The sequence below is a fragment of the Suillus plorans genome, assembly GCF_016647745.1.
Source record: "Suillus plorans strain S12 chromosome Unknown HD556scaffold_17, whole genome shotgun sequence".
Taxonomy (NCBI): domain Eukaryota; kingdom Fungi; phylum Basidiomycota; class Agaricomycetes; order Boletales; family Suillaceae; genus Suillus; species Suillus plorans.
In genome coordinates, this window is record NW_024537401.1 from 453,857 (window position 1) to 479,537 (window position 25,681).

Consider the following 25,681-nt stretch of genomic DNA (forward strand, 5'->3'; position numbering starts at 1 on the left):
TTCAAACAGTAAAGGACTCGATGCCCGACAAGCAGCCTTCGCAGTTAAGAAGTACCATTCCCACCGTCGTGTTGGGATTGCAACAGAGATTTTGGCCATACTGGATGCTGAAACTGCAAGCAGAGGGCTTCTGTAGATCGTATTTACCATCTGCTTGCTTGTATACCTGCCCAGTTACCCATAAATACCATTTCTTGCAACATGTTTCAAATTTCGACGGAAAATTTTTCAACCCTTCGATTTTCAAAATTCTAACGAGGTAGCTTTAATCTACAAGTCAAAAGACTGCATTTGCACTACTCTATGGTACAAAGCAGTCAAATTTCAAGGACTAGATACATTTTCAAGTTCAGGCTAATCCGAGAGGCTGGAAAAGTGCTTCGTACACTGTAATATCAAGAGGATTATAGAAGCTTAGTCAGGATATGTACAACGTTCAACGTTCAGCGCTCAGCCACCAAGACAATCTACGAACTCGATAATGAAGACTATCGCACCATCAACTAGCCTACACCAAGTGGAAATGACTTTGTGTCATTATGAATAGCCCTCAAAGTGTACATACTAGGACGCCATGCTAGCGCTAGCTCCACCCTTGGCAGCACTTAAGCACCCGTCTCACGATCTATCAGGTGGGGTTTCTATGTTGCAGCAAACCCACCTGTGAGGTATGCCTCTCCATAGAGGCTCCCTGTAATTGCCACAAGAGGTCCATGCCCTTTCCTTAGTGTACTGCCTCTGTACTCCCAGAGGTTCACAAGGGTAGGTATAAACCATGCGAGGCCATGCGGCACCCTCGCTGTTTAAAATAGTTGGTTTATATGTTTTAGAACACATGTTTTGAACACAGTGAATCTCAATACTATCATGATGGTGCGACAGACAATATATTTGGTGTGAAAGGGACAGAGACACTAACAACTCAAAAGACATGAACATGAAAGGGACACAATAAGACATCCAAACCACAAAGAAAATACACTTGTTATCCCTCTCTATCAGGCCATCTCTACTCATCATCCCCTGATTATGCCGGTCCTGATATTCACAAATCACAGACAAGCTTATATTGTGCTTGAGCATGTGGGCGGATGGAAGATTGTAACATTTCAGACAATGGTGAAGGGACACAGTAAGATAGAAGGCAATATGTGATGCTGCACTTGAATCAATAAGATCACATGCACGAATGCTGTGCCATATCAATGATTAGTACATGCTGTGATGGGAGGCTCATGAGGATGTAATGGAGGTTTGCGAGGGTCGAGCAGAGGCTCCTGAGGGTCACATTAATTTTGTGAACATCAGAGGGAGGCTCGAGAGGCTCACAGATTATGTTTGTTCCTGCAGCTGCGAACTGAAAAGCTCATCAATTTCTCCTTTGTCCTCGGTAGTGGCATTGCTGACTGCGTCTTCATCATTAATAGTGTCGTCCTTGATAGTGTTGTCCTTGATAGTGGTGATCTCTGGGACAAGGTCGCTATGATTGGGTTCAATGACCGGTGAACGTTGCTGAATCGCCTTCAACCTCCAAGAGGGTGGCGCAAGTGGTACTTCTATGAACACACGGAGTCTGCGCCAATTAGATGATGTGGCACCAGATTTTGAAGGTGAAGTGTTGCCCAGACAGGTCAGGCCAAACCTATCAATCCGTCCATTGGCAAACTCTTGTCACCCACGAGTGTGAAGAGAATTTGCAATGGGCACTTCTCCAACAATGACAGGGACACGTGAGGTCCTAAGACTATTGCAGGTGTCTGTTGCAACCGATTTAACGGTGAGGGCATCATTCTTGAGGGTATCCGCAAGTTTGAAGCGCTCATGGATAGTGAGGTTGTGTATACCCTTGCTCTTTGCAAGTGTTGAACGTCTCTCGCCGGGCACAAGGATGTCTTCTGGGTAGTTTTCGAGGATACAGCCACAATGGGCTAGAATGGTAGGTAGGGTCTTCCATGGGAAGTTTCCCCCTCGTCCTTCGAGGGTCCCTGTAACATATTTAGCTGTTCTACACTATGATCTGACTGTGACACTTACTGAGAAGCGCTGTCAACCCTCCAACAATGCAAGGTATACCTTCGAGGAGCCTCCATCCCTCAGGATCATGGACCTCTCGCTTCTCCAACCATTTGTCCAACACCTCCTGTGCGTCCACCTTGTAGCGCGATGCCACGCGCTCGAGAATGTAGTCGAGCTGGGTGAAATCCATGAATCCAATGAAGGTATAGAAAGAGGGAGGAGTGTAGAGGAACGACATCGATAATACATTGAGAAGATGTGTGCCCCAGCCCCCCATCAATAATTGATTCCGTTGATGATCGATGGCCTCGTTGACAATCAACAGAAGACATCCCACGAAGTAATGGAATGCCAAATGCCTTCATATATTATGGGCACGCTGCATAGTCAGAGGCATGGTGGTGAAGTGGTAGTGGTGTTGTGATTTTGGCAGACTCTTAAGTTCGATCCTTTGACTATGCATTCTTTCATCTGTTAATTGATTTTTTAAAAAATTTTACTATGGCATCCACACTCAAGTACTCACACCCCACCTTCGATGGTTTGTGCTCATTTTCGCTGATGGGCGACAAACTCGACAAGGAGAAGGGCTGGTATGATTCCTTTCATTCATCCCACAGCATCTTACACTAATCTGAATCTTTTGAAGCACCTGGTTTCAAATGAAACACTTCAACTGACCTCATCCATCAATGAGCCGTCCAACACGAACATTCCCTTCCCGAGAGGCTTCCCCTGGCTCATTCTCAGCAACCTCATCTTCATCCCACACCTCTGGTAAAGGCTCCACCCCCACCCACTCTGTAATAATAGTATTCGTACATTTGAACCACATACCACAGTTCAGAGCAATTCGATTTATTTGCATTCCATGCCCCATGCAAACCTCTAGGATCCAGTGGAACCTGGACATCACGTGAATGCGACACCTGACCATAAGACCGCTTGGTTTAACAGTTCTAAGTGTTGGGTCTCATGCAGCGCCTGCACAAACAGTTGATTAAACACTGACTTGGACGAATGTGCTACTTACTGAATGCTGGTTGGCCATGATTGAGCTGTTGATACATGTGCCAGGCCATCCTTGGGATTCTTGGACGAAAAATTTATTATCAGGGATGAGAACTCAGGAGGCAGCTTGCAGGCATAACATTGGCTGGGTGTGATATACAAGAATTCACTAAAACAGTTTTTTCAGAAGGAGGCACTACATCCAATCTGATGCAATGCGCAAGGTAACAAAATGACAGTCACTACACTAAAAGGGCAAGAGAGAAATGTTAGTAGGTATCAGCGGCGGTCTGCCCATCTATTGTTATCCCCATAGTACCTCCGGTCATGACTGCGCATGTCTTGATAGTAGGAGTCTGATGGATACCTGTGGTCATCATAGTGGTCGTCATATCCTTCAGCAGGCAAGCCATAACGAGAAGGATAACCTGGATGGTTGAATCCCATAAGTGCATGACCGTACTGAGCTTCTTCAATATTACGGGTGCATGGAAGGCCATGGGGATTGAGGATACCAGGAGGATGAGGATGGGTGCGAGGGGGACCATTGCGATCATAGAGTGTGTCATGTGCATCACGATAGTGAGCATCATCGTGTGGGTAGGAGGGTCCCTCACGAGGGCGCACAGAGTGATCATGAGGGTGTACAGAGCAATCTTGCAATGGCACAGAAGGCTCATGAGGATGAGGCAGAGGCTCTTGCAGTGGCACGGAAGGCTCACGAGGATGAAGCAGAGGCTCTTGCAGTGGCACAGAAGGCTCGCAAGGATGAAGCAGAGGCTCTCGCAGTGGCATGGAAGGCTCACGAGGATGACTGGGAAGCTTGTGCATGTGTAAAGAAGCCTCGCGTGGGATGGGAGCCTCATGTGGAAACAATGGAGAATGTGCATAGTGGTCGGCTCCCTCGATATGAGAATCAGTCTGAAGCGGCTCAGACTGTGGAAGGGGTATCTGCCCAGCAGGACATGAAGATGGATGGTTGATAGATTGAGCTTGGGAATTTCCATTCTCCTCATTGCCAGGTGTGAAAGGGGAAGACGTTGTCTGGATCGTACCGTTTGAGGGTTGGGGTTGCTCAGAGCTCTTAGGTTGTGAAGCCACACTGGGCATGACTTCCGGTGGCCCGGAGACATTGTCCTGCAGTGGGATCTTGTCCTCTGTAGTAGAGGCCAGTGTAATCGGGGTAGGGTTCACTGGCTGAGCTGCAGCATCGAGCTGAGGGTCTGCAAGCATGGTAGCACCTTTTCCAGCATCCGCTGTGGCCTCCAAGTCAATTCGACCTGGAGCATCCTCCTCTTCCGAATCGACCGTATACATCCTTCAGTGTACACGGTGCATGGCTGTCCGTGATTCCTTTGCCACACGTTTTGGTTTTGGGGGTGCTGTAGTAAACAAGTCAGTGACGAGTAAATCCAAAAACACAGATACATACCCTTGAATTTTGGCTGCACTTTGGAAGTACTGTCCCGGATGTGAATTGCAGGTTGAACTGGCTGGGCAGCTGAATAAGATGGTGAGCAAGGAAAGACATATGACACATTGTCTTCTTAGATAGATGATCTATAGATAAACACCTATAAAAACAAATATCTCCACGGTCAGTGATTCAGACAAACACCAATGACTGATAATGTGGTCGTTCATGGGTGGCTAGTTGTATACTTCCCAAGATATGTTCAGCTAAAGGTACTTCTGCAAGATCAGTAAATATGATGGTCAATCCAATCTATGGACTTTGACAGAAAAACAAACAAACAATGGTCAGCCCAACAGTATGGCAATGACCAAAAGAATATACAGAATTCTTCCTCAAGTTTCCCTTCAACAACAGTGCCTCGTACCAACTATACTCCAAAAAGAATGGTGCAGAATTACAATGATTAACCCCCCTCAGCACAAAACAGGTAGAATCAAAGGTCAAGACTAGTCGAATGCTTTATTGTAGAACTCTTAGCTTAATATTGAACCTGCTGTCAAGGAACTCTTCTTTGAGTATTCAAACAGACTCAGGAATGGACGTCCTTGGATTTACTACCAAGTCCCCTCTTCAACAGCTAAAGCCTAGCAGGCACAGAATATCTTGGCTCAGTATCCCTACTCAGATGAGTGAGGTCAAGCTTCACTATCAACTCCTAAAGTCTCCCCACTAACCTACTCTTGGTCTTAGGTGGACGTAGAGACAACATGAATGTTTTGGAATATATTTTTGGAAAAAGAACACCAAAGGTTGGTGAAAGTAAAATAAAAGAAAAAGAGAATAGAAATTTGAGTATAACTGTGGCTGTACCTTGCTTGCTGGTTGTTGCACACAGTGAGCTCAAAGCTGGTCGTTTGGTATGATGAGCTTGCAGTATTTACTGTTTCTTGAGAATGTTCCTCTCAGTCTTGGCACAGTTCTTGACACTGGTACTGACACTTATCACACCTTACTCACAACTTAGTGTTAGATGGGCTGAAAAACACCCACTTACTACCTGCTGCTTATTATTTCAAAAACTGGGGTCATTATATACACAATAAATGTGGCTGTGCTACTAGTGTATTCAAGAGTCATCAAGAGTCATAATGAGTCATGTATTCATATGGCTGAGTCATCCTGGCTTGTTGCTAGCCATGTGACCTATTCAACTCCTGATGACAAATCCAGAAAGAAAGTGAGAAATATCACATGATGTGAATCCTTTGTGTGTCTATCTTTTTCTTTGTTTTGCTGGGTGAAACTGATGCGAGCCTAGTATTTAGGGGTTTGCTAATGTTTTTCCAGGACAACATATGTGGGAAATATTTTTCACAGTCACCTGACAGGTGTGGGATTTTGTCTGGGTCATCACCATGGCTGACTAAGCAAAACTCATCACGGAATTAAATGTATTAAAATATTCAGGCTGCTTGCATACAAGCTTTGAAAAACAAAAAGAAAGGCGAAAAATATTCCCTTAGCCTCAGTCCAACTTCAGATAAAAGAAACAGGGTTTCATAGTGACATTCTGGGGCATAGGACTCATGGGAGAGTATTAGTTATCCATGCACCAAACCAGTTTGGTGCAGGTCAACGTGTAGCACAAACCTTCATTGCCAGATGAGTGTTCTTCGTCAACTGAAGAAGACCCCACTGTTAATGGTGACAGTGGACCCCCCTTCAATGGAGAGGCATCGGAAGGAGATGGTTTCAGTGGTTTCACCTTGAAACGCACACCTTCCTTCTTTGGTTCAATGATAGCCTCTGAGGAAGCACACTTCTTGGATGTCCGAGAGGAATTTCCTGACTTTAATTTCCGTTTTTTCCCATGTAAATCATCTTCATATTCAGTGTCCAGTTCCTCTGCTGTTGTGTCCTTCGAGCCTTCTGAAGCTGATGTGAGTTCGATGACTTCCTGCATGGCAGCCTTAGGAGCCATTGGCACAGCTGACTTAACAGCGGCCTGAAAGGGACAAGCGGGAGGGGGAGTTTGTTGGTTGGCAATGAACCTAGCAATGACCTTAAAGGGACGAGAAGGAGGGGTGGCCTAGCAATGCTGTTGGCAATGAACTTAACGGGACGAGCAGAAAGGCGAGGATACATAACCCCTTCTGGATGCTCAGGATCACGAGCTTTTGATGCCTTATTTTTTTTTAGTCTGGTCTGTGCGGCGCTTGTCCCCACACGATCCAGGCCACTATAATCTGTATGCTGATCAGCAAACATGCGATGAGCACATGGGTACTCCCAGGTGGACAGAGGAGCTTCCCTGATGATAACTGGCATTTTTGATTCGATCAAGGACACTACAAAAACATTGTTAAAATTGGGCTACTGAATAGAGACAAAACTTACTGTGTGTATTGGAAGACTTGACCATGCGCATAGTGCCAGCCTTGTAAGCATCAACAAGTGCTGCAACCTCTATACATCAATACACCTATCCCCTTGTTATTTTTGGACGTCAAATCATGAGATTCACCCGGCATGAGGCACTTGTGCGTGGGGTACCCTTCAATGTTCAGGCTGCCAGATGCTAAGGAGCTTGGCATCGTTTTCCAGGGGAAATTCTTATCGGATGCAAACTTCCCACCAAGGTCAGCTAAATGAGCATGTCAGACTGAACTGAAAAAGAACTAGAATAGCTACTTACTGACTCATTTCACGATTTCTCTCTTGAACCACCAGAGAGATTCATCACGACCCTCAACTTCAGTTGAAGGAATCGGGTCAGCATCCTTAGAAGAGGCTTCTTCGTCATCTTCGGGCAAGTCGTCGAAGGCATCTTCTACCACTGCCAGTGAACTTTTATTACTGTTTGGAAGATGAGTAAGAAAAAGATAATGGTAAGACGCAGAATGAGACTTACTAGACATGAGCTTTGAGGTGACCAATGATGGTGTCACCATCAGCTCAGCATCGCATACTCCAGAACTAGCAAACCAGCATTAGCGATCAAAGTGTTGAATATCACTCTCAAGATACTTACCTCTGCAGTGCCTGGTGTAGTATGAACTTGACCAAGGGAGGCATATTGGTTGACAATTCCACCACAGATGACCATTGCGGTCTCAAACCCGAATTTAGCAGCAGTGCCATCAGCCTATAATGAAAGACAGTCAGGGCACAGTGAGCAGCGAGGCACCAGGGAAGTATACTTACAATGCTAAACATCCTTCGGTAGTATTTTTGAAACTCTTGTCCACGCTGAGAGACTGTTTGAGGGGCAGCAGATAGGATCATCACCTCATCGTGGACAGAGAGAATATCTTTGTATGTGTCTGGAAAAGCCTCTTTGAAGAGGTCGTAGCATTTTGTCTGAATTGACATACCTAAAATTCACGATGGAATCATAAGTACCGCATCAACATATATGATCATAACTTACCCGGAGAGCCTCCATCTGCCGGAAGCTCAAGTCCAACTCGTGCAAGTTCTTGTTCTGTGTGATCCTTGAAGTAACTGCGAGCGTATAGATTCCAGAAGTTAGTGCTGACTGTCGTCCGACCTCGACTTTTCAAGAACCAGTTGATGACTTGCTGTACGGGAATTGATGTTGACCCTGAGAGCTCGAGGAATGATTGCTCAATCTCGACGAAAGCAGCTTCAAGGATTGCACTGGTGTCAGCAGACTTCTGTCCAGGGACAAATGACTGGCCTGATGTCAAGACAGGCGCATCTTTGCTGTCCCAAGGATTAGAGAGCAAGTCATCGACATTTCCAGTATCGATGAAAGCACCACACTCATGCAGGGAGGCATGAGGAGGGGGGCCAGCATCCTTTAGTGGTGTTGGTGGGATGATATTGGTAATCATAGGTGTGATCTGGCTAGAACTTCCTCCGACACTTTGAGGCACCGGAGGGTCACAAGAGGGTGCATGTAAGGAGGGTGGCTGGTTAGCAAAACCCGAGCCAACATCAGAAGACATAAAATGTTCCTGCATCTCCATGAGCAGTGCCGTAAACGATGCATCATCCATCACTCCAAAGGAATGAGATTGCTGTGCCAACCATCCACTGGATTGTGCCTCCATGGGATTGTAAAACATGTCCTGTAGAGGTGCAGGACATGGAGGCTCGGGAGCATGGGGATGTGGAGATGTATGTCAAATATTGCCCTGAGGAAGAGCAGACGATGCATCACCTCCCACAACACTATTATCGTGGATAGGATGCAGAGGTGCAGATTCTGGGGGCGCTGAGGGACTGGTTAGAGTGTTGGGTGAGAATGAGCTTCCCTGACACTGGATGGTGGCCTCTTTGACTATGCCAACATTGCGCTGCGTAGCCTTGATCCTACTCCAAAGTCTGGTAGGAGTTAACTCCACCAGAGGGCTCTTGGCACGACGCCCTCCACCATACTGTTCCTGAATATAATCTCCACCAGGAGAAAGACGCATAGATTGAGATGAGGTGCTATAACTTTGAGGGGGTGGCACGTTTGGTTTGAGGGGGAATGAGTAGTCATTGAATGTATGAGTCATAGCTGTGGGATTGTAAGATGCACTGCAAGGTTGCTGTAGGATGAACATACAGAGTTGAGCACCGTTAATATTTGATGGTGAAAATTGAGAGCAGAAAAGGGCAAGAATGCTGAGTGGGTAGCGGGTAGTGTGTTAGTAAAGGAGAATTGAACAAAGTGAGGAGCAACTGGACATACCACAAAAAAAAAGAATCGAAGCGGGCAAAAAAAATTGGTAGACACTAGATGTATTTCAGTATGGTTTCAAAGATAAATACTGTAATAACTTACATTGGTCTGGAGGGACTGTACGTTCAAAGCTGCTGATGGTCTGAGTGTTGATTCAGAGATAAATGATATTGCCAGAGCGGAAGTGCACAATCTAGCCTTCAGAGACAGTCAGATTTTGAGGAAGGTGAAGGGGAGAGGAACAATAGAACCTACCTTGATCTTAAGAGCAAGCATTTTAATTTTATTGCAAGGAGTTTAAATTCCTGCATGCAGGGAGTTTTAATCCTACATGAATGGAATGATTCCATTGAGATACATGTTATGCTAAAGTCAGTAAAACCAGTGGACATTTGAAATAGGGACCCACCTATGCTGTAATAGAGGCTCGCAGATATCATGGCTAGAGGGGGAGAGGCGCCACAGTAACCTTTAATGCAGGGGGTCTGGTGGTCTGCAGACGAGTAGGAAACTTAAGACCAATCACAATGCTTAAACATATCATACTACTTACGATATGAAAGAAGCAAGGATATTTGATAGAACAATTTAAAATTTCACTGACGCAAATGCTGTAATGGAGGCCCGTACGCAATGTTAGAGGCTCACAAGGGTGATGTTGAGGGTGATGTTGAGGGTGATGTGTCAACACTGAGTGCTGAGCCTCGGGAGCCTCCGAGAGTGTTTAGAACCAATCACATTGTGAATACAATTCGTGCTACAGTTGAAAGACAAATACAGCGCCTTACAGTGCTCCAATATCATTTGAAACAAGCTCAGATAACTCTCATGGAGTGCGCTTTGGCCTTAGTATAAGAGAACTAAGGAGTATGGGCAGTGAAATATGCTGCAATACAACCAGTAGCATTTAATGTGTGATGTCATACTAAGTACTTTACATTGCTTTGTAGTACTTTACACTGAACCGATGGGTTGTAGAGCAAAATACTTCACACTTGAGGAGAAAAACGCTGCCTTATGCCAACAGAAGATTTCATACTCAAGGACAGAACAGTGACTCCCTCTATTGATCTTTCTGTGCTGATTGTTTAACAAACTACAGGGGAAAAGCTGCTTGATGAATGCAAAATGCTCGTGCTAATGCCAAACTCCGTGGACGGAAGAGGACCAATACTGCTGGATCCCTCAGCAATACAAAACTTCCCCAGTCTCTCATCACACTGGCAGCGCTTCCCTTGCCCAACTCATTTCTGTTCCAACAAGCATATTCTGGGTCGGAGTTGATTGACGAGTCCGATGTATTCCAGTGGGACAAGCCACCACCATATGATTCCCCTCCTCCTCCAAATTCACCACATGAGGCTCGCTTTACCCGCAATCTTGTGGATGTCATGCATGGCAGACAGTGTCGTTTGGAAGAAGAGACCCGGGCACGCTATGCTCAAATGTTCGCAGCAGCGAATGTGGACGTCATCCTGCAGGAAATTCAGGCAGCGGAAAGAAAACTGATGGGTAACTAGAATAAGCTCAATGAGTATGTATCGTGCATGCAGGGTTGTGAAAGGCACAGGGTAATGGCAAAGTGTTATGTGCAATGGCAGGCAAGGAAGATTTTCAACTATCATCGAGAGGCAGACTTGATAATTTGTGGCCGGAACCCATACAAGTAGTTGTATGGGCATATATATTACACATGATATAGTTATAATCTAGCTGCACGGTATAGAAAGAACAAGAGCTCGTAGATGATGCCGAAGATGGCGCATATCATCCTAATTGCTGCCAATACCCATACTCCACAGTCATAACTGTTGGTCTGGACAGGCGTGATCTCAAAAGAAAGTTCAGATGTATGTACCGAAAGACTCAAAATTGCTACTAACTTTCAATGGTCACGCTATCCATCCATCAAGTTCTGTTGTGACATGATGATGCTGTTGGCGTGCAATAGCAAGGAGACAAGCAATCAGCTTCATGACATCCTTGGAGTACATGAGCCTCGTGTAAAATCTTTGACATAAGTAAACTTACCTTGATATCATTTTTCCAAGGTTTTTTCTCGGCTAGACTATTGAAGAGGTGCAATTCTTTGCTGGAGAAGCGAATGACACACAGCACCCAATGGCCAATATTGGAGGGACAATGAATAGGAAGAATCCAGATATCTTTCTCCCAGTAACATGTGTATGATATGTTACACCACAGAATGTCATCTGATGCATTATATCGAATGTGAGGGAGGTCGTGGGATGTTAACAAAGTGCAGTGGCCAGTGATGACACTTTTCAGTTCACAAAACAGTAAAACGGTGCACCCATTGATACAAGTATCATTAAGACATGCTGTAGGTGAGGCGAGCAAGGCAGTGTCCTTCAGCTCGAAGGTTTGATGAGGGTATCCATCTCGTGATGGTTGATCCCTTCTGGAAGCTATTCCTGGGACAATGACACACTCCTCCTTACGTGGGACATAGGAGTCATCCATCAGTACACCCTAGAGTCAGATTAACATTAAAATGGTTCCTAACAACAGACTGATGTACCTCGGGGGCTTCCCACACAATGATAGCACGAGTGTCATTGACATAATCCATTGAATCGAAGTCTCCAACCTCTTCTCCACCCAAATCACCCTCAAGGACATCAGTGAGAGCGGTATGCTCAGATTCTGCTGCTGGCAGGTCATGAGGCTCAGCAAACTGTACATTGGTTAGTTCTCCCTCAGGATCGGGTACTTCCAGTAATGTCGTGCTGAGCCAGTGCATGTTCGGTGTTTGGGCACTGCCTGAAAGAGTGATGGCAATCTCTAGCGCATCCTTGGCACGGGACGTGAAGCGAAGGGAAGAGGCTAATGGGTTCACCCAGCAGGTTTGAAGTCTGAGTATTTGGTTGTGACACTGTCTCAGCAAGACAGATATAAGTTCACCTGTCTATGTGTTGAAAGCGAAATTCTACTGTAACAATGAAGAGAACCTACATCCTGGTGTGCAGAGTGCAAGTTCGAGTGCAGCAAGTTCATCTCCAAAGAAACGACAAAGATTGTCCACCTCAATACCGAGTCGCTTCTGTTCTTCTCGGCAGTGCTCGTGTTTCAGAAGTGCATGGATGCCATCTCTAACATCAGCATCTTCCAACCATTGAGGAACCTGTCCCATTGACGGCATAATCCACACATCCTCCATCAGACTGGGATCACCACGCAGCTCTGCAAGTTTGGTCGGGAGAGGACTAGGTAAAGGAATACCCCAAGAAGGATCATATGATGCTTCTAAGTGTTCACAGTAAGTATTAAACTTCCTGAGTGCAGTTAACAGGGCTGGTTGGCATTTCGCAATGGCTTTTTGGGTTTGTTGATGTAGTTTTGTGCCTGAATGACATCAGTTAATTGATTGCAAATCACAGGTAGGGATGATTTACCTAATGCCTGCTGAGCACCACTGACCACATGATCAAGTTTATCCCATTTGAAAAAGCTTGTGATTGCCCATTTGTGAGTGTTCATTTTCAAGTCACGCGCCATCAGAAGAAGCTGGACAAAGTCCAAATTGATGCCTTCTAGTTCAAGGAATTGGTCATGAATATTGAGGGATGCATATAAAATTTTGACTTTGGCCATAAGGTGATCATGGCCTTTCTCAAGAGCCTCGAGAGCCCTGAGAGTGTCTTTCAAGGCAGCTCCTTTCTCAAGCATCAGCCTGGTGGATTGTAGGGCTGTATTAGAGGTATCAAGGTCGGCCTGTAGGGTCAAAACGGTATCTAGCTCCTTCTTAAGGCGAGCAGGGGCGTCTATGAACAAATTTAATTCATAGTGTATTCAAAATCAACTGAAAACACTTACATGCACAGACTGAGAGCTGTGAACTTCGTTGTTGGGACCATTCTGACTCAAGATCCTTGATGGAAAGTTCACACTGATCCAGAACCTCTTGAGCAGCAGTTCCTTGGTCGTTAATACCACACTTTAGGTGTCGTTGTATCCAATCACCCAAGTCAGATTGCATTTCGGATCCTATAGCTGCAGCCTGACGATCAATCAACCAGAGACAGCACTGACGCTGGCATTATGCAATAAGACTTGAATCAGTAACAAGAACAAGAGTGAAAAAGCTGCACCAATGATGACCTTTCAACACCGATTAGGCGTACGAAGCGAGACCAGAGCCTCTTGGTTCCTTCTCCATCTGAAAGACCAAGCCCAATGCACATCCATGGGTTGTCCACTAGCTGGCATGCCCACTCATGCCCGTATGCATGCATGGCAGTGGTTGCTAAGCGCAAATGTGAGACAATACTGCTAGGGAGAATGTTGTACTACAAATGATGAGTAAATAAATCTAAATGGAGATCAGATAAACTTACCTTGCTAAGGGATCGGGCAAGGACACACCCGACATCATACAAAGCTACAACTGTGGCATGAGGTGGGATCAACAAGAACAAATGTTCCAGGAGGGCCACAGAATATTTTTGCTGTTCTCCTGGAGAGTCAATATTAGCAAAAAACAGAGAAATGTCGTGACGGCATATGAGTGCCATGATGCCAGTATCATCAAAGCTATCCATTGCCACCTTCTGTTTTTTCCCATCAGCTGCTTCACATGCTGTTTCACATTGGTCAATAGCCTCATCGGGAACAAGGAGTACAGGTGACTTGGCAGGCCTCTTACATTGAGCCTCTATGTGGTGGCCAATGTGATCGATGTACTCTTTGGGAAGGAAATAAGTGGGGTCATAGAAGTGGGGGCAATCCCCTGCTGCGCGCCGATGGCGGTGGTGGAAGTTGCCATCTGTGGCAGTGTGAATATCTCCTCCTTCAGCAGTAGGTTTCCCAAACATCGTCCCAGCAAAACATGCAGGACACCGTTGAATAAGTATGGGTGCACACCGACCTCTATGTAGGGTAGACAAAGTTGAGGTGTAATCCTCTGTTTGAGAATGAAGGGTCGCCACCCGGTTACGGCTATTCTGCACAGCTTCTTCAACTCGATGTTCTATTTGGACTTGAAGAATGTCATACCACTGTATGGCATAGCCCAGGCCTTGACGAAAAGGATCCTGTATAATTTCCCCCTTGTGTAACAAATTAGCCTAGATACATGCCATCACGAATTACTTACTCAGGCATCTGTCATAATGAAACCTCTGCGAGAGTAGTGAGTTTTGAGAGCCGACGCCAAGGCATTGATGGCATCACAAGACCGTTCGAAAAGTGCCTGATAGAATGATAGTAGTTCGACGGAGACAGCCATATGAGGCTGTGAGGGAGCAGTTGGAAACAGACCATGGTGAAGCAGCACTTGGGGAAGCATGGAACATCTACAACTGAGGACATCAATAGACATAAATCCTGAATGTGTATGTTCATTCATTAACATGGTGTATACTCAAAGATAAGAAGACTTACTGTCAAAAAATAAACACGCAATTGTTGTTCGCTTTTGAGGGCACAAACGTGTGGCGCATGCAGAGATGACCTCGGGGGTAATCTCCAGTGCTGTCGCTAGCGTTCGTGCAGAATACTTGAGATGTGGTTCAACAAGGAAGGGTAGCAACGTTTTCCAACTGCTATACAATGAGTCTGTGGCCTTGTCAGGCAAAATGCGACGTTTAATCTGAGATTCTTGCGCAAGTGTGTCGGAAGAAGGTTCTGATGGTATTTCAAAGTCTGGATCAGGAATTTCGGCCAAGGCATCAGTCTGACTGGTATCAGAGACAGTTTCAACTGCATCTACAGCATGAACTTTGGTCTGTTTGTGCTCTGGTTTCATCAGTTGTTGCATACGAGCTAGCAGTTGACGGCATTTGACTTGCGCGCCAGGTAACTCAACATGTGTCTGAGATTTTTTCTTATCTCTGGATTTCTTCGGGCTGACGAAATGGTGGCCTAGTCCAGATGATACACATTGAGCTCCACAAGTAGGAGCAAGAGCACTGGTTGAGACCATGGTGAAAGGGAGAGAGTGAGTCGCAAGGAAGACTCACTAACAACACAAACTTAGTGATAGTGTCATATCCCGTATTCCGGACCTACATCCGACAATATTCCCACGCCTCATCCGGACCTTCGGACGCCCTATCCATGTCTCCAGTCCTCTACCCATCCGGATCCCTGCACCTCTGCACATCCACATCCGCGCATCCATGTCCAGATCCCTTTACCTCCGTACATCACACCTCCATACCTCCACAGCTAGCCTGCATCATTCATCCTTTGTCCTATTGCCCTAATATCATATCCCGTATATCCACGCTTCTTGTCCGGACATCCGGTCCGGTCTGGTCCGATCTGATCCGATATACGATAAGCTTCCTAATTCATTTCCTGTGCATATAACGTTGACACAGCCTATTCCTCTAATTCGGTATTCCTTGTCCTCGGTATCTCGGTTATACTTACTACCGGTACGCTTACTGATCCGTTAACCTATGCTTCATTTCCGACTCGCGCTTGATAACTTTGCTTATGCTTCATACATAGCCTCGGACGCTTGCTTACTGATCTTTCCGTTATTTCCTTAGTATATAAACTCTTGTATATGTCCTGTAGTTCCTCAGTCTGAATATCATATTAGTCCTCGCACTAGATCTCACTCTAAGTCCTCACATCAGTTCTAGTCTATTGACTTAGTCAATATCCATCTCGGGCCTAGGGAGAAATTCCCTAGGCCAGAGCTCCGCTGTCTTGTTACTTGAGGGTCTTATATGTTTTCGTGTAAAATGCAGTGACACCACAACTACACTTTGATAAGACAAAAGCTGCCAACTCCTCAAGTACATGGTCAACGGATTTTCTACTTCTCGGTTGATAACGTGCTGTTCGTTGGAGGCAAGACTATACAGTTGGTCGTTTGGTTGAAGCGATGGACTGCTGAAATAAGATAGACAATGACTAGTATAGGTAAAATCCTATGAGAGTCACTGAAATATATTGAAGAAGGTAATGGACAGTGATATAAGAAACTATCCTAAATGAGTAGGCTGAACACAAAGATACTTCAAGCTGGAAGGATGTGAGAACCTATGACTAAGCTGGACCTCAGGCTGTGGCTGAAAGGTCTTGCAAACAAAAAAATGGGAATGCTGACTAAGCTTTTCCCAGACAAATCCTTGCTGATGTAATCACAACAAGAATACAACAGATCTAGACCACCTAAGGACTAGATAACTAAATACAAGTGATAGACTAGCTGGAGTCTAACAATAGTGAGTAAATACAAGACTAAGATTACCTAATCTTAGTGTAGACTAACTGAGGGAAATACTGGTCCCTTGCACTTCCTGTGACAGACAGGTGAAGTGGGAATTCTCCTCTGTGAGAGACAGATAAAGTGGAAAATCTCTTTTTTTTCAGTGGAGAAGAGGCCCTCCTTTTATACATTTGGCGTGGGAAAGATACCTAGGTGCCAAATGAATATCTGGAATATCCTGCTCCACTTATTTGTAATTAAATATTACATGTATACTATTAAAATAAAAATAGAACTGACTCAGTCTGATCGATCTGATCACCAATATGCAAATGGTGGTGCTAGACGACAAATTGAGCAGAGAAAGAGAGTTCATGAGTCATCAGATTTGACTAAGCTTGATCTTGCCAATTTCTGAATAATCACATGTGAACTCATTATGTAAGTTTTTCCCTAGAAGAGAAAACTAACATGATGAATGTAAACAACTCATAAATATGAAACATGGATAAACAATTGCAATCATAGACCAATGAAAAAGATTATGTAAGAAACACAGTCTTCAGACATTCAGCAAACAAAATTAAACCAGATCCTAATACAAATTACTCAAGTCTTTCTGCTTCTTTTCTTCAACTTCCTATATATCGCCTCTAAGCAAGCCTCCCATGGACAAAGCTAATAGGCTCGATTGCTGTAGGCTTTTATATATATATCTGAATATGTCCATGTATGATATCCATATCATGCATGACACCGCTTATCCGCTCATCCGATCCTCCGAAGTTTCTGGATGTTCGTCCGAAACTTTCCCGCGGTCCTCCGGACCTATTCTGCTTCGGACTTTGTCCTTGCAGCCTTTCCTCTGTTTGCTTCTACTTAGGACTTGTCCTAAGTAGCCATTACACATATCCGTATCAGGACGAAACCTCATTGTAATTTCCGGAAGTTCCTCCGGAACTTTCCCGCACTCGTCCGGAAAGTCCTTCCGAACTTTCCCGCGCTTCGGACGTCCTTGGACTTTCTTCGGACATCATTCTGAAATTAAGGGCACATACTCGGGTAAGGGGCGCAGCGCACGAGCTGAAGCCAAGCCCCTCAGAATCAGTCCTACCCTTTGTGCACGGTCTTAACAGATAGACACTGTGACGAGGGTTTGATTCCTGTGGTGCGAGGGCCCCAAGAGCATATAGAGGCCAGTGCGCCCTGGGAATGCTGGAGGTGCGCAATAACGAATGGAGGATAGGTTTGAGCGGCACAGACGGCACATGAGCCATGCCAGGAGGTGCTGGATGTAATGTATGAGGCACGTTATTAATAGAATGGTGGGAGGGTGCACCTCAGAGGTAAGTTTCCCACAACATAGAAACCCTACCTCAAAGGTCTCTATTGAGACCGAGAAGTAATGCCTGAGGTGGCTAGCTCAAGTGAAGCTTTTCAAGTCCGCGGTGACAGGTACCATGAGAAGTTCACGTAGTTAAGAGTTGAATGGAATATTTTCACCTTCTCTCAGCTTCCACTGCAATAAGGCCAGACATGGACGCTTTGTCTTCCATCGTAAATGTATCTGCGATGTCTCTCCATGTTTCGCTTCTCGCCATCGCTTTTAACCCAACAGCTTGGAACATTGTGGCCCAGAATGGTAAAGGAATTCATAACTTTCACCCAACTTGTATTAACACGTGTTTACATCTTGCAGAGTACAGAAACAAGACAATTACCCGCATCTTTGGTGGTAATGCTTGCTATGGATGCTGTTACAATACGTTACACGAGTCCCCTCTGCCACCCCGCACGGCAACAGAATGATACCCGGGTCTCACCAGCCCTATGACGATGAACTAGGCCAGAAGGCCTTGACGAATAGAAGAGAAGCCCGGGAGATGCTGGCTTAGATAAGCGGTCTGGACCGCTGATGACATTATGACGACATAGGTCTAGATGACCTATTTACGATATCAAGATAGAAGGCAGGCCTCGTGCTGCCTCATGGACAGATAGAAGGCAAGCCTCGCGTTGCCTCGAGTATTGATAGAAGGACACCTCGTGGTCCTATCTTAGATAGAAGCCCTACCTCATGGACGGTATCTCTGACTCGATAGATAAGCAGATTAGAACCCAGCTTCAGGCTGAGCTTAGATACGATAGAGTAACCTTATATAAGGTCGAAGATTAAAGTAGATGTTCCTTACTTTAATCCTACTTGGTTTTCCCTTGAACTCCTTGTCTTCGCATAAAGTTACCTTGCTTCGACATCGACTCATACCTTCGGAAGGCCCACCATAACCTTCTGTCTGTAAACGCTATAATCGCCCGTAACCCCTCGTTAACCACCACGAGCTACGCCAGCATACGCAACTCTTGCTTGTTTGTAAGAGCCGACGAACCTCAGCACTCGGTACCACTGTCGTGGTTGTCGCTGAGCAGAACCATCCAAGTTGCACACGACCGTTTGTCGTAACAGATGCTACTTGTTAACCATCATGATATTTTCATTTGGGATGCTTTGTGATCATCTGTAGGTTCAAGATAAACGATAGCTCCAGTAGACGTTGTAGGGATTCATTTCTGGCTGGGCTTGTAGAGACTGTTTTTACCTTACCTTATGTTGGCACTTTGTAGCTTACATAATAAAGTTATCTTTCCACCAGTTACCAGTATGAGTCTGAGTATTCAGCAAGTTTTGATGATATTTCCTCTCCTCTGAGCCTTGAGCCTGGTTCAGAAACCCTTTAGGGTCGAATAGCAGCTAGGTTCTGCAAGACCCAACATTGTTCAGACTCACCATCTGAATTGTTGTACCTTCAACATTCTTGACATCTGGCAGATATCAGCGCGCTTTGAGCGACCAGCCTCAAGTTCCTATGCTCTCTGCGCCATATGACATTCTGATACCAGTTCTTCTGTTTGCTATCGGCCAGCTGTTTGTTGTCACTTCCACTTGGGCCCTTGGAAAAACTGGAACTTTCCTCGGGGACTACTTTGGTATTTTGATGGATCATCACGTACAGGGTTTCCCATTCAATGAGCTGAGGAATCCTATGTATGTTGGAAGTATGATGTGCTTTATTGTGATGGCCTTGTGGTATTTGTGTTGTCCTGCATTTCAGCACGATCTAAATCTGTTGTGACAGGTATGAATGGCCAGCCGGACTCCTCGTGAGTTTGTACATATATATCGTTTACCTGATTGCACTACAATTTGAAGGGTAAGTTTCTTACTTCATCATTTCTGTCAGCGTTTCTGAAGGACAATGCTAGACCATTCACTGACATGATCTACTCTAAACGAGCCTCTACAAAGAAGGTGTTGTGATCACGACACCTGATTGACACATGGACATGCACATTAGCATTTACTTGTCACCAATACCATGGCAACTTTCCGCATCCTGCCAAGCAAAAATTGTGCTTTTACATAGCATTGATAATTGTTTGAATGTTAAAGTCACACAAGTTGGCGTTAAAGTTTGTTATTGGCTGCGCCGCTACATGATTTCAGCGAACATATGCCGTGGCACTGGTGGTATGATGAATTATCATCTTGTCACATCTTGGATCTTGAGTTTCAACTGTCATCTTTCAAATAACAGATTGTGCAGTGAGTCCACTACAAAAATTACTTTTTTTCAATGTTTTGACAGGAAAAATGAGGGGAAATTTCTATCTTCTCAATCAATGTTTTTTTGGATGTTTGGTGGAGGAAAATGAGAAAATGCCTGCAGTGATTGTGGCCTGGAATGGTGAAGGAATTGATAATTGTACCCACTGATATCTGCCAGATGTCAATCAGTCTACCAGAGCTATAGTGCAACTTGGACATACAAATGATCATGAAGCATCCCAAATGAAAATATCATGATAGCCAAGAAATAACATCCATGGCGAGCATTACCACTGAATAGGCGAGTAATCATCTTGTTTGTGTACTCTGCAAGATGTAAACACAAGTTGGGTACAAGTTATAAATTGCTTCACCATTCCGGGCCACAATGTTCCAAGCTGTTGGATTAAAAGTGATGGCGAGAAGTGAAACATGCAGAGACGTCGCAGATACATTTACAATAGCAGCCAAAGTGTCCATGTCTGGCCTTATTGCAGTGGAAGCTGAGAGAAGGTGAAAATATTCAACCATTCAACTCTTAACTTCTACGCGAACTTCTCATGGTACCTGTCACCACGGACTCAAAAAGCCACACACAGAACATCATTGAAACATGAATTACTTTTTTTTAATGTTTTGACAGAAAAATGAGGGGAAATTTCTATCTTCTCAATCAATGTTTTTTTGGATGTTTGGTGGAGGAAAATGAGAAAATGCCTGCAGTGAATGTTCCAAGCTGTTGGGTTAAATGCAATGGCGAGAAGTGAAACATGGAGAGACATCACAGATGCATCTACAATGGTAGAAAAAGTGTCCATGTATGGCCTTGTTGCAGTTGAAGCTGAGAGAAGACTCAAAAAGTTTCACTTGGCCCGAAAGGCACCAGCACTAGCATGGCATCCTATGTACAAGTGCTATTCATAATGATACAGATTCATTTCCACTTGGTGTAGGCCAGTTGGTGGTGTGATAGTCTTCAGCATTGAGTTCATAAATTGTCTTGGTGGCTGAATGTCCAAACATTGTTGAATGTTGTACTTTGTTTTGCATATCTCAAATGGCCTGACTAAGCTTCTATAATCCACTCCACGTACGAGACTACGCCTCTTGATATTAATATACTATTGTTCCATGGGAAATGCACAATTTTCACTTATTGCTAAATAACAACACAACAACAACACATATTCATATTGGGTCTACTGTAGTGTATACCTTAGGTCTCTGCACATTAGGCCCAACAAGAATTTTTTTATTTTGTTGTGAGCTCATTGCAGTGGCAGCACTGGAAGTTGAGATATTAAAAAACAATAGAAATGCATAGATATGACAGGACAGGACATAGGGAGGACAAGTGCGTGGGAAAATATCGGGTCCAATGCGGCCTAAACCCCAGTGAAAACTGACTGTGACGGGAGAGGGCAGGATATGTTGAGATGTGAATTACCATATTAGTAATGTGTCAGGATGTGCTCCTTTCTTATCTCTTCGACATTACCTTTGCAAAGTTCGACAAATTCCATCTCACAAAGTGCAAACTGTGCATCGCAAACACAAACTTTGCATCACTGAGTGCAACCTTTGTCTCGCGAAGCCCAAATATAGCATTGCAAGCTGCGAAGGACCCCAAATTTGTTGCCCCAAAGCAACCCCAAAGCTGCAAAAATCGTTGGGGCCAAGTTTCTGTTGCCTCACCGGCACCTTTCTTCCTCCCCACCATCTTCCCACATCCAAGTGAAGGGTCACGCCACTCTCCTCTACTGGTTCTGGCTTCAACTCATGTGTCCTTTATTCAAAGGTATGATTACACTAACCATGCGAGTTTCAAAGTTAGAACAGCGCTGTACTGGGACAGTGTAAGGCTGCAGTATGTCATAACATCATCTTCACGCGCATATATTCATGTCTATTGCAGGAATATGACGAGGAGATGATGTTTCTTGTATTGATTCATTCACACTGACTGATAGGGATATGATGAGAAAGCAACTCCTCTCATAAGTACTTCATTCTCTCAATTGACACCTTTCTAAATCATCATCTAGGTTGTTAGCGATACATGGAACAAATCTGTCTGTGATGGACAGCTTTATTAGATTTCAGCACCATCTGACTCTGCACGATCCGGCATATGCATTTCCTACACCATCACGTTTTCGAGCCACTGTCCGCATTTTTTTAGCTCTTTTTGTACCACTTTTGTACCCCCATTATCTGCGCGTGCGCGCTAGCTATTGTAGTGTCTAATATTATTCAAGCATATTTGCACACATTTTCAACTATCTGGCGAGGGGAGCGAGTATGTGCGTTCATATGCGCAAATATGTTTTACATTAGCTACAATATGCCTGTATATGTTTTTGACTCATGGGAGCGCCAGAGACACTGCCCCAGCTAATGTTTTTCGTCCGGCTACGGGGCGAGGCAGGGAAACATGCGTTCATATGTGTTTTTCTTCTCAGGGTCGCATCTCAACATATCCTGCCCTCTCCCATCAGTCAGTTTTCACTGGGCCTAAACATCAGCTCGAGTGCTACAGCGCTTTGAGTGACCAGCCTCAAGTTCCTATGCTCTCTACACCATATGATATTCTGATACTAGTTGTTCTGTTTGCCATTGGCCAGCTGTTTGTTGTCACTTCCACTTGGGCCCTCGGAATCACTGGAACTTTCCTTGGGGACTACTTCGGTATTTTGATGGATCATTGTGTACAGGGTTTCCCATTCAATGTCCTGAGGGATCCTATGTATGTTGGAAGTATGATGTGCTTTATTGCGATGGCCTTGTGGTATTTTTGATTCTATATTTCGGCACGATCTAAATATGTTGTGCACAGGTACGAGCGGCCAGCCGGACTTCTCGTGAGTTTATACATGTATATTGTTTACCTGATTGCACTACGATTTAATGTGTGTCTTATTGCTGTGTTCATGAGCAACGTTGTGAGATCGATTCCTCTCCCGTAAGCATAGCATGAGGGTGACTGGGCTGTCAATGGACGCCTGTAAGTTTCAACCCCAGAATGCGCGCAGCGGGCCCATGAGGTCTGCCCCATCAGTCTGAGTGATTATGATGCTCCAGAGCGAACTTAAATGAATTGCGCTACGGTTGCATCGTTGAATGACTCTATATGTGTGCTGTAGCACGAGTGCATGGATTACTATCCACCAATAGAGGTGGACCAACGGGAGGGGCCTGTGAACCAATTAATGGTATGCAGCTTGGTTGCGCCGGTTCACGAGATTTTGGACATGCGTCTATTTTTTGATGAGTCAATGAATTCAAAAGCAATTTTCTTGTTCATCAGAGACAGAAAAAAACAGAGGCCGTAAACCTGTGCCATCTCGTACACTTCGCGCTATATCATATGGTAGACCACCTTGAGCACAAACTAAGTCTACTTCAAATTCATCATCGCTCGGATGTGTGCTGCTCTCGTTGTGTTCACGACTTCGAACGAGCAGGGAAATGGTTTAGGGCAACTTCGGCAGGGTCAGTTTAGGTTATTGAATACATACTACTACTGGATCACTTACATCACCGAACCGGTGGTGTACTCCGGCGTCACCTCGATCTTGTCTCCATTTGAGTCTTTGGCATGATCAATGCGCAAGACGGCGAGTATGGTGGAAAATGCAGTCCACAGACCGTTCTCTGCAAACCAACGACCTGCCAAGTGCATTTGTCATCCTCGACATTGCCAAAATCAGCCATGAATCAGCCTACCAGGACAAATACGCCTGCAAGGGTCAGTGGATGATTGAAGATGATAGTAAGGTTGGAGTATTCACCTGCCATGACCAAAGGCAAAATGGTTTACGAAAGGGTTCTTCAGCTTCCCATCGACAGTCAGATGGCGGCTAGGATCGAAGCGCGATGCATCGGGAAATATGTCTTCATCCCGAGACAGCGCCCTGAGCAATGATCAGCTCAAACCAATATATGCATCCAAGGCCGATATACCACTGATTAACCATCACTATCGCACCTGACGAACTACATATGAGTCAACGATAACCTTGATTCGTACGACTTCGAACCTTTGGGTATGAAGTGCCCTTCGTAAACATCGTCATTTGATGTCGCATGTGCGACGCCTGTGCAAGGGGTCAGCCATGCAAACACAAAACTATATTACCACCAGCTAACCTAGGGGTGCGGGAGGATACCATCTCACGACCTCGCAAAGAATGGCATCAAGGTAGGGCAGTGACGCCCTGTTATCAAGGCACGGCATGCTGTCATGCTCCACAGCTTGGTCAATTTCTGCACGAGTACGGGATTGGACGTCAGGATAGAGCACCATGGCCAACAGGAATGTCTGCAATGCGGATGCAGTCTGCGGGACATCAAAGTAAGAATCAGAACTGCTTTAAGTGCTCAAGTAGCGACTCACGGTTTCTATGCCAGCTAAGATGCCGCATTCCCGTCAATGGATGAACTCCATCCTGATAAAAACAAACTCTTGCCTATGTATCCCGTCAACGCAACAGCCTTCATCGTGTCTTCGCCAGTGTCGTCGCGAGCTTGACTGAGAAAGTCGGCGACTAATGAGCGCGAAGCAGTACCATCTGCCTTCACGCAAACAGATCAGGCGAAAATTACATCCACAAGTCTGCACGAACGTACCATCTGTGCCTTCACTTCGTTAAAGGGCTCGTCAAAAAGTTGTTGACTTAATTCTCTGGAACGTCCTATCAGGGCAAATGCTCCACCAAAGCACCAGAACGGTAACTTTTCGACTGCAACCTCATGCTGAATGCTCAAGATGATGTCGTCGACGGAGGCACTCACGGAAAGGAAAGGCCGTGAACATGGCAGCCTTCTCGGGAGTGATAGTCTGTTTTCCGATATCAAAGAGTTCGTGCACACGGGAAAGAAGTGAGCCTTCATTAGCGAGGTGTCCGTATGTCACGGTCATGATCAGGGATCCCGAGTATCTGTCACAAGGATTGATCGTCAACTGGACCATACGTCACAAAGACATCCTTGGATTAGGTACGAACGCTTCAACGTGTTGCTGCAGTGAGTCACTAGTGACATCTAAGAGATCGATGACTAGTCCATTTGCATGGCGAGAGTATATCTCGTGGTACGAGATTAAAACTTCGGCCCTAAGGACTTGATGGTATATCTTGCGATGTTGTCGTAAAGTCTCCCCATACGGAAGCATCACAGAATTGAAAGCCAGTCCAACTCTGTATCGTCAGTGGATGAAGAATAAATTGAATGAAAACGGTAATACATACAATTCGTTGGTGCGAATAACTGGACGGGTAGAGTAATTCGCAGAACGCTTTTCCAGCAACTCATGCGCGATGGTTTCGGAGTTTATGATGATCATGTCGATCCCAAGTATGCGGGAGCGGAAGATTTTTCCTACGATCAGGCATGAAGTTAAATCCAGGAGCTTGGAAAAGAGCCTGTGTGCTACCAACCATGTCTTTCCCCACGCAGCATATGTGAGCCAAGGACGTTTAGTATCCAATTGCAGCGCGTTACCCAAAAATGGTATGGGCCGAGGTCCGCCGGGTAGCAGAGGTAAAGGGTAGACACGTCTGCGAGACAGGCCCAAAGCGACAAGCAGGGCAACAATGCACGATATAGTACCTAGAGTGAAAAGCATGGGAAGGGATGGAGTGTGACACACCTTGATTATAGAAGCTTATATCCCTACTCAATAGCAGTTTTATTTGGCCATTTTATTTCGTGACAGTTCGTGCAAAAGCTTGCAAAATAAAATGCAAATAAAAT

At 45.1% G+C, this 25,681-nt stretch overlaps 8 protein-coding genes across 8 annotated transcripts; 2 read left to right on the forward strand and 6 right to left on the reverse strand.

Annotated features, from left to right (window-relative positions):
* Window positions 1–1,332: 1,332 nt before the first annotated feature.
* HD556DRAFT_1306749 (uncharacterized protein) lies at window positions 1,333–3,067 on the reverse strand (the record flags this gene model as incomplete). Its single annotated transcript, XM_041299956.1, has 7 exons — window positions 1,333–1,556; window positions 2,108–2,191; window positions 2,543–2,618; window positions 2,729–2,817; window positions 2,854–2,921; window positions 2,951–3,000; window positions 3,050–3,067. The coding sequence occupies 7 exons, from the start codon at window positions 3,065–3,067 to the stop codon at window positions 1,333–1,335; spliced, it is 609 nt and encodes a 202-aa protein (XP_041162324.1).
* A 4,590-nt stretch (window positions 3,068–7,657) lies between these two features.
* HD556DRAFT_1190347 (uncharacterized protein) lies at window positions 7,658–8,130 on the reverse strand (the record flags this gene model as incomplete). Its single annotated transcript, XM_041296155.1, has 2 exons — window positions 7,658–7,818; window positions 7,875–8,130. Coding segments are annotated over 2 exons (417 nt in total), but the record flags the coding sequence as incomplete, so codon positions are not given.
* Window positions 8,131–8,592: 462 nt separating this feature from the next.
* On the reverse strand, window positions 8,593–9,413 carry HD556DRAFT_1441219 (uncharacterized protein; the record flags this gene model as incomplete). The annotated part of the gene is made up of 5 exons (XM_041306259.1): window positions 8,593–8,972; window positions 9,021–9,079; window positions 9,147–9,190; window positions 9,240–9,335; window positions 9,393–9,413. 5 exons carry the CDS (start codon window positions 9,411–9,413, stop codon window positions 8,593–8,595), a joined length of 600 nt encoding a protein of 199 aa, XP_041162326.1.
* Window positions 9,414–12,939: 3,526 nt separating this feature from the next.
* On the reverse strand, window positions 12,940–14,445 carry HD556DRAFT_1233689 (uncharacterized protein; the record flags this gene model as incomplete). The annotated part of the gene is made up of 4 exons (XM_041297614.1): window positions 12,940–13,158; window positions 13,250–13,447; window positions 13,496–14,175; window positions 14,277–14,445. 4 exons carry the CDS (start codon window positions 14,443–14,445, stop codon window positions 12,940–12,942), a joined length of 1,266 nt encoding a protein of 421 aa, XP_041162327.1.
* A 99-nt stretch (window positions 14,446–14,544) lies between these two features.
* HD556DRAFT_1204553 (uncharacterized protein) lies at window positions 14,545–14,733 on the reverse strand (the record flags this gene model as incomplete). Its single annotated transcript, XM_041296446.1, has 1 exon — window positions 14,545–14,733. A coding segment is annotated over one exon (189 nt), but the record flags the coding sequence as incomplete, so codon positions are not given.
* A 3,126-nt stretch (window positions 14,734–17,859) lies between these two features.
* Window positions 17,860–19,639, forward strand: HD556DRAFT_1233849 (phospholipid methyltransferase-domain-containing protein; the record flags this gene model as incomplete). Its single annotated transcript, XM_041297624.1, has 6 exons — window positions 17,860–17,965; window positions 18,023–18,089; window positions 18,788–18,841; window positions 19,151–19,414; window positions 19,458–19,532; window positions 19,585–19,639. The coding sequence occupies 6 exons, from the start codon at window positions 17,860–17,862 to the stop codon at window positions 19,637–19,639; spliced, it is 621 nt and encodes a 206-aa protein (XP_041162329.1).
* Window positions 19,640–21,384: 1,745 nt separating this feature from the next.
* On the forward strand, window positions 21,385–23,101 carry HD556DRAFT_1306753 (uncharacterized protein; the record flags this gene model as incomplete). Its single annotated transcript, XM_041299957.1, has 8 exons — window positions 21,385–21,783; window positions 21,843–21,869; window positions 21,973–21,999; window positions 22,186–22,230; window positions 22,390–22,673; window positions 22,764–22,788; window positions 22,900–22,931; window positions 23,071–23,101. The coding sequence occupies 8 exons, from the start codon at window positions 21,385–21,387 to the stop codon at window positions 23,099–23,101; spliced, it is 870 nt and encodes a 289-aa protein (XP_041162330.1).
* A 223-nt stretch (window positions 23,102–23,324) lies between these two features.
* On the reverse strand, window positions 23,325–25,553 carry HD556DRAFT_1441223 (cytochrome P450; the record flags this gene model as incomplete). Its single annotated transcript, XM_041306260.1, has 13 exons — window positions 23,325–23,409; window positions 23,464–23,596; window positions 23,654–23,667; window positions 23,719–23,841; window positions 23,891–23,915; window positions 23,968–24,024; window positions 24,077–24,266; window positions 24,324–24,337; window positions 24,391–24,502; window positions 24,557–24,669; window positions 24,722–24,867; window positions 24,934–25,125; window positions 25,177–25,553. 13 exons carry the CDS (start codon window positions 25,551–25,553, stop codon window positions 23,325–23,327), a joined length of 1,581 nt encoding a protein of 526 aa, XP_041162331.1.
* Window positions 25,554–25,681: the final 128 nt, after the last annotated feature.